Source organism: Pyxicephalus adspersus, chromosome 3, assembly GCF_032062135.1.
Source record: "Pyxicephalus adspersus chromosome 3, UCB_Pads_2.0, whole genome shotgun sequence".
Classification (NCBI taxonomy): Eukaryota; Metazoa; Chordata; class Amphibia; order Anura; family Pyxicephalidae; genus Pyxicephalus; species Pyxicephalus adspersus.
The window spans coordinates 117,600,173-117,607,824 of NC_092860.1; the positions used below are offsets into that span (position 1 = coordinate 117,600,173).

Below are 7,652 nucleotides of genomic sequence, written 5' to 3' on the forward strand. Positions count from 1 at the left end.
GTCTGTTTTTCAGTTTGACAATGGCTGTTTTCTTGCAAAATGTCCACAACTTTCTTTCAACTCCAAAGGAATTTTGTCTGCTAAGAAAAATGGGTTCTCACCGTACCGTGTGTGGGAAAAAAAGACGAATCATCCTATACACTTGAGCCCCAGTGGCCTAATGGATAAGGCACTGGCCTCCTAAGCCAGGGATTGTGGGTTCAAGTCCCATCTGGGGTGGTTCAGTTCTTGTGCAGTGTATCCCCAGTCGCCTAATGGATCAGGCACTAGTTTACTAAGTGAGGGGTTGTAGTCCTATCTGGGATGGATGAGTTCTTGTTGCTCATCTTAACTACACAGTACAACTGTATATTCCTATAAGCTTGTCTAGACAGAAACCTTGAAGCACAGCAGGTGAAATTTGTCTAAGCTCACTTTGGTTATAAGGTGTGGTGATAGAAAAGGTAAAGACATTAAAAGTGATTCATGAGCTAGCTGTTAAAGAAAGATGTTGAAAACGGTGACACCGTGTTTTGAATTGACAGGTTCCTTTTCTGAACTCTGTATCAAAAGTTGCCAGGGAATTAGTAAGCAGTTTCCCCAGAGCCAAAGGAATTTTCAAAACCTTTTAAAGCTTACCTTGGTACTTGTTCCTGGCAAAATACACTGGGAACCAGCCCGCTTGCAGCCCTTGTGCCATTGACCTCGTGGGCCAGGGATTGTGAAAATCTGTATCTGGCACATGGGTTAGCGCTGCAACAGATCGTATGTCTAAAGCTTGCCAATGGCTAGCATTAGGCCCCGAGGACCTAGCGGATTAGGCACTGGCTTCCTAAAGCACAGATTTTGTTTGCGTTTCTCTTTCCTGAAACTTGAGATCGCAAATCTGAGACTACTAAAACATGGCAGGAAGGAAGACATATCTTCACAGGGAGTCGCCATCATGTGATTAGTGTGTCAGCCCTTCCGTTTAAGCGTAGCAATCACCATCACTAGTTTAATTCAGAAGATATGGTGTAATTAGGGGTCACACTGACCCGCATGCTCCTGAAAAGTTTCCCTGTCTCAAGGAATCAAAAATTGAATCTATGTGAGAAGCATATTAGAAGCCAAATGAAAGGGCAAATGGTGCACTGCGGCTGTGCTCCAGTGGTGCAATGGGTCAGCTCGCGGTACTTATATGGCAGTATCTGCTGAGCAATGCTGAGGTTGTGAGTTTGAGCCTCACCTGGAGTATTTTGTAGACTTCTTTTGGCCTTTTCAAACAGTACATGGACCAAAACTATTACATATAGTTATAGTCCATAGCAGAAATTTTGGTTATAATCTGACTTGTTCATATTAGCAGTAATTTCCATAAATATTGGCAATTGTAATCGCATCTGTCTCAGTCTTGCAAACAAAGCTACAAAGAAAAAATTATGTGTATTTATGTGGACATAGAAAATTGTTCCTGTGAATAAAAGTAGTTTTCTTCTTCTTTTACCTGCTGATCTTGTCCACTTCTGATATGATGCCTCTTATGATTAGGTTTTGATTCTCTGTCAATGATTCTCTGTTTTGATTCTCTGTTATGATAAGTTGTGATTCTCTGTCAAAGGGGAAAGATTCATTGAGAATTGAAAACTGACCCCCACTTAGCCTTTTCAAAGTCGATAGAAAGATCATGACGAAAATTTTTTAGGCGCTTGTCATCAGTGACAGGCAATCTGCCAGCACTGCTCAGTTCAAGGTAGAAGTACATTTTCAGGAGCATGTTAGCTATCCAGGAGGCTTTGCAGAGATGGAGGGATGCTGGGTTGGGGAAATATTTGCTGGCATTGGAAAAGACAAAAGCTTTTGATCAGGTAAATGATGAATATCCTTGGTTGCTGCTACTTACAATCTAAATTTATTGATTGGCTAAAAGTCCTCTATGCAAAGCTTCTCACTTGTGAATGTCTAGATTGGCAAATCTATTGAAGTCAGCTCAGAAGTGCGATGCCCATTGAATCCCCTGCTATACATATTCGCAATTGACCCCTTTCTTCGAAGGCTAGAGAGTGAACCGTTTATCTATAATACACAAAAGTCTATTTTGATACACTTTTCATAATGCAGTGGTCCGATCGTACTCTTGGAATGCCTGATGCCAAGTATGCATACTAAAAAAAATCCTTCTACCGTGTTTCCCCGATTTTAAGACATCCCCAATAAATAAGCCACCCCCCATTTTTGAAAAAATAATTAAAATAAGACACTCACCCGTGAATAGGACATGCTCTGAGAATCGTTGCAAAAACACAACACTCACTTTTTGTTGTTGTTGTAGTTGTCTTTATTATGTACTGATGTGAAGAAATAGGTTTACCACTGGAAGTTGACTGTGACATGCTGGGATAATGCACACATTTACCTGCATGTTTAACAGGAGACTATCTAAAAATTGCTGGTCCTGAACTGCAAAAGAATTAAGGGCTTAATTGCTCTTAAAAACCTAAGGATCGATGTTTCTTATTATTTAATTTTTTTATTATTATTAATAATAATAATAGTAAAATATTATATGCAGCACTGATATGAAAAATATTTGTTCTGAGTTATATGTCATTCATTCTTCATTGCTTTCTACTTTTAATTTTCTGTCTTCTGGGCTTCCCGTGGCACCAGATTAAGTATAACTGGTTTTGTTGTCTTTAAAAACCCTTTGGTGTCAATTTGCAGTGGGATCTGTAATACAAAAGGCAGCATTAACAAAATAGGTAAACTAAAATATGTTTTACATGAACATTTTTTTCATGTAAAGGATCCTGAAGGCTGGTATCTCTATGGTCACCAGTACAGTAAATATCACCATTTCAGTAATAGCATTATTGATCTTTAGGATATAATTGGGTATTATATAAAGCTTTTGTGGCAATTTACTTGTCAGAATATTTATTTTAGTTTTAAAAATTAAAATGAATGATTTCTTACTGGAGTATCCTTGCAGGTGCGGAAATTGAAGTTCTGTAGGAGCAGAGTGATGGCTGATTTCATGTTAATCATAGCAAACCTCATTCCGATACAGTTGCGGGGCCCAGATCCAAATGGAAGGAAAGTGTAAGGGTCTAGGGTTTCTCTACTCTCTTTGCTAAATCTAGAAAAAACATTACATTACATTAGTAGATTGTCACAGTCTGCGTAGCCCTGTAAATTTAGTGAAGATCTTGTATATAGATATAGCCCCTTGTTCTCCAACTCTCTTTGAAAGATTTAGATCCATAAGTTAAAAATGATGTAACCTGTTTTGTACAAGGTCACTTAAGGTAGTGCCACTGATACAATGAGAAAGCGATGAAGTGCTAAATTCTTCTGTTTCTGGTATCTGTAACTAAAAATGTAAATAGCAAAATAAGGGTGTATGTTTTTTTCTGTTTTATTACACTACGTTTTCAAACCAAACCTGCTTGACACATACAAGGCATTTTAATCGGCTTACTTACAGCCTCTCTCCCACAGAATTATATTCTTACGCCCTTTAAAAGTTAGTCCATTGTAAAAGTTAGAGACTTAAATCTGAGGCTGAGTGCAGTGGGGAAGAGAAATAAAGGTATGTGCTGTCAGGGAGGGTAGTTTTCAGGTGTACCATTTGCTCTGCAGGAATAGCACAAACTAATTTAGTCTCACAAACTATAGGTGTTTTTGTAGGAAGAGATTTCTTAGCACATGATCTATTTGAAATGAATTGGTAATCAAGTCAAAGCATTTATCTCTCTACTTTTAGAATGGGATTAGAATATTTTATAAACTTCTTTATTTTGTGAATATAATGCAAAACCAAGCTTTGAAGAAAACCAGTCATATGTAATATGACTGTAAAAATATATGTCATAATGTAAAAACCAGTATATGTAATAAATATTAGTTACCTTTCAGGTCGGAATTCCTCTGGGTCGGTCCAGAGTGCAGGGTCCCGGTGTAAAACAAATGCTGGGATGACAGTCACAACTCCCTCTGGAATGGTTACTCCATTGATCTCTGTTGTTTTCTTACAAACTCTTTCAATTCTCCCAGCTGCAGGATACAGCCGCAGGCTTTCATAAATTACCATGTCTAGATATTCCATCTGCATCAGAGTTTCATATGTTGGAGGAGCCTTTGTAAAAATAAAACTGCCTTATTACACAGGTCAACATGTCATTTTCATCAGATATAATTTTATGTGGGCTTTGTAGTATTTTGATTTCAAACCTGTGTTCAGTTTTTCTCTAGCACGTCTATTTTTTGTGTTGCAGCTAATTAAATATTGTGTGAAATTCGTTATAAATAGCCTTAACATATTACTAAATTTAACAACAGTTTTCTTTTTTTAAGGTTAGAGACCACACTAACTGTGATTGATTTTATTTTTCAACATGCCTAGAAATTGCCTTAATGATGCAGACAGTTTGTGTTACGTGTGTGGTTCATTCACGTCAAAAGCACAACCCCGCCCAAATTACCACAGAACTTAAAAAGATATACAAATTATATTTCAGCTGTCCACTTGGTGACCAGGATAAATCTTGAGCTCCACATGTCATTTGCACCAGTTGTTCCAAAGGACTGGGTGTCTGGCTAAATCGGCGTAAAACAGCAATGCCATTAACAATCCCAATGGTGTGGAGAGAACCACAAGACCATCTAAGAGACTGCTGTTTTTTCCGTGTCAACAAAAGTGGATTCTGAGGTAAAACTAAGCACAAATTTGTATATCCCAGCCTCGATTGTGCAATTAGGCCTGTTCCCCATGATGATTCATTGCCAGTTCCTGTACCGCCACATGATGGTCTTGCTTCTTTAGAAGGTGATGAGGAATGCGCTGGAGTTGCAGCCAGTTACAACCATGAATCATCTGATTCTGACTACTTGGCCGATAAAGATGAAGAATGATCTCATTGGTGATCTAAATCTCTCTAAAGACAAAGCAGAACTTCTTGCTTCAAGGCTTAAACCGAACAACTTGCTTGCAAAGGTTGTAAATGTAACTTACTACAGAAAACAAAATCATAACCTGATAATGTTCTTTACTAGTGATGGCTCACTGTTCTACTGTCATGATATAAACGCACTCTTTAACAGTTTGTCACAAGAGCATGTTCCATCTGAATGACGTATCTTCATTGATTCCTCTAAAAGAAGCTTGAAAGCAGTCTTACTGCATAATGGTAATTCCAAACCAAGTTTACCGATCGCCCATTCCGTTAACCTAAAGGAGTCCTATGACAACATGAAGTTACTATTTGAAGATGGACAAGAGAAAAATATCTATGGATTCTGCTGTATCTGGGGATAATATATTATCAAATAATTTGCTGGATTTGGTGAACTCTGAAATGTTGTCAGATATGTGGAGGAAATTACATCCTAAAGAAATGGAGTATACATATTTTTCCCATCCACATCAACTATCTACCCGTATTTTAATACATCAAAAAGCATTGCCCTTGGTTTTCTCTTGTGATATTTTGGCAATCTCATGGTCAGACCATGACGCAGTTTGGGCTACATTGTCTTCTCTTTTTCCTAAGCCTGATATGTTTAGATGGTCACTTAATGACTCTTTGCTCAGTAACCCTGAGGTGGACCAAAAATTACAAGGGATTTTGGTTGAGTTTTTCTCTTTAAACCAACAACCTTCGACATCACAGGTTGTGCTATGGGCGGCGCATAAGAGGGTGGTAAGGGGGCGACTCATACAGATTAAAAAGAAACGTAGGGCAAAAGTAATGGAGTTAGAATCTAAATATGAAAAGCTGAGAATGCAGTATAAAACATCATTAAATAAGGGTAAAAGATGACAAATTGAGGCTGTCCGCACACAAGTGAATCTTTGCACAGCATCTATTGCTGAGAAAACGTTGAGGTGGTCAAATATTACTTTTTATGGATACAGTAAAAAAATACATACATTATTGGCAAATAGGCTGAGGTACTCGGAAAGACGCCCAAACACCTATAGACTGAGGGTAAAAGGGATTGGTCCCACTAGTAATCCAATATATATATTGCAGGAATTTTATGAACATCTACAAAAGCTGTGCCAAACCTCTTATTCTTTTGATAAGAGAGCTATGGAAACATTCTTTCAGTCTATAAATCTTCCAAAAATTACCGCTAATAGAATGGAAATTAAGGAAGCACCTATCACATTGTTGGAGGTGATTAAAGCTATTGGGGATCTTAAACCCAATAAGAGACCAGGACCTGATGGGTTCACGCCAGTATATTATAAAAAAAACAGCAAATACTGGGACCTTATTTGGTGGAGACATTTAATGGGTTTTTGAAAGGGGAAGCTCTTGACTCCAGTATGTTGGAAGCAGCGATCTGTATGCTACCAAAACCCTCTACTGATGCAATGAATTGGTCTAACTATAGGCCGATTTCTCTTCTTGGATGCAAAGATTTTGGAGACAATATTGGTGTCCCGATTGGAAGATAGATTGGGTGACCTAGTGTCGGCTGACCAAACGGGCTTTATAGCCAGACGACAAGCGGGAGATAGTACACGGAGGATATTGCACTTAATTCAACAAGCTAAACAAAATAAGACATCAGCTTTTTTACTGAGTTTGGATATAAGTAAAGCTTTTGACTCAGTGTTATGGCAATATCTTATATCATTATTAAACAAATGGGGCTTTGGAGAGAACTTTTGTAAATAGGTTTCCTCATTGTATGACTCCCCTAAGACATTTATACAATATATGGGCTACCGTTCAGAATGTTTTTCCATAGGCAGGGGTACCAGGCGGGGTTGCCAACTGTCGCCATTGCTTTTTGCACTGGCAGTAGAACCCCTGGCTATAGCTATCCGAAATATTGTTGACATTCAGGCTATAGGGATAAATGGGGAACTACTTAAACTCTGATTTGGTGAAACATTTGATCGGTTTATTAGAAACGTTGTCAAATCTCATGGTTGGGCCGCATAGCTTCTATAAAGATGTCCTGGTTACCAAAGTTCCTATATCTCATGAGAGTTCTTCCATTAGCTATGCCTAACCAGGCAATAAAAATGCTACAAAGTAAAATGTTAGAATATATTTGGGGGGCAAAACGCCCACGAGTTTCTAGACATACCCTATATCAATCCAGGAACCTGGGCGGTTTATCAGTGCCGCATTTGAGTTCATACTATAAGGCTGCTCAAGTTACTCCCCTGTTACAGTATCATGCCCAAAAGAATACTCCTAAATGGGTTTCCATTGAGAAAACATTGTTGGCACCAATTTCAATAGATACATTACTCTGAATTCCAGAGGTACAACGGCGCCATATCACCAATCCAATACTGAGACACTCATTAAAAATATGGGACTCTATTAGATAAATGGGGGGCCTTATGTCTGGCCATAGCCCAATAAGTTCTACAATTGAGAACCCTTTGTTTCCTCCTGGTCTAGAGGAACCGAGGCGGTTTTCTTGGTGGGTAGAAAAGGACTTACCCTGTTTCCCCGATTATAAGGCACTGTCTTATATTTTTTGAAATGCCAAAATATGCCCCAGGTCTTTTTTTTAGGGGGATGTCTTATTTTTCCATGAAGAAGACTACAGTACACATTTATTGTTGAAAGTCACTCATGATCACTCATGTGCCATTGATTGTCCCCTTCTGATCACTCATGTGCCATTCATATTCCCCTTCTGATCACTCATGTGCCATTCAT

The 7,652-nt window shown here is 38.5% G+C and overlaps 1 protein-coding gene and 1 non-coding gene across 5 annotated transcripts in view; one reads left to right on the forward strand and one right to left on the reverse strand.

Annotated features, from left to right (window-relative positions):
- Positions 1 to 146: 146 nt before the first annotated feature.
- On the forward strand, positions 147 to 219 carry TRNAR-CCU (transfer RNA arginine (anticodon CCU)). Its single transcript has one exon. It is a non-coding gene; the product is annotated as a tRNA-Arg (tRNA).
- Positions 220 to 2,272: 2,053 nt separating this feature from the next.
- LOC140327000 (cytochrome P450 3A21-like) overlaps positions 2,273 to 7,652 on the reverse strand; it is a 21,188-nt gene continuing 15,808 nt past the window's right edge. For all 4 annotated transcript variants that reach the window (XM_072406114.1, XM_072406112.1, XM_072406113.1 and 1 more), the window contains 3 exons: positions 3,870 to 4,096; positions 2,935 to 3,097; positions 2,273 to 2,688 (listed from right to left, as the gene is read on the reverse strand). In XM_072406114.1, coding sequence (XP_072262215.1) covers positions 2,593 to 2,688; positions 2,935 to 3,097; positions 3,870 to 4,096 — 486 coding nt within the window. In that variant the 3' untranslated portion in view covers positions 2,273 to 2,592. The remainder of the gene's footprint in view (positions 2,689 to 2,934; positions 3,098 to 3,869; positions 4,097 to 7,652) is intronic.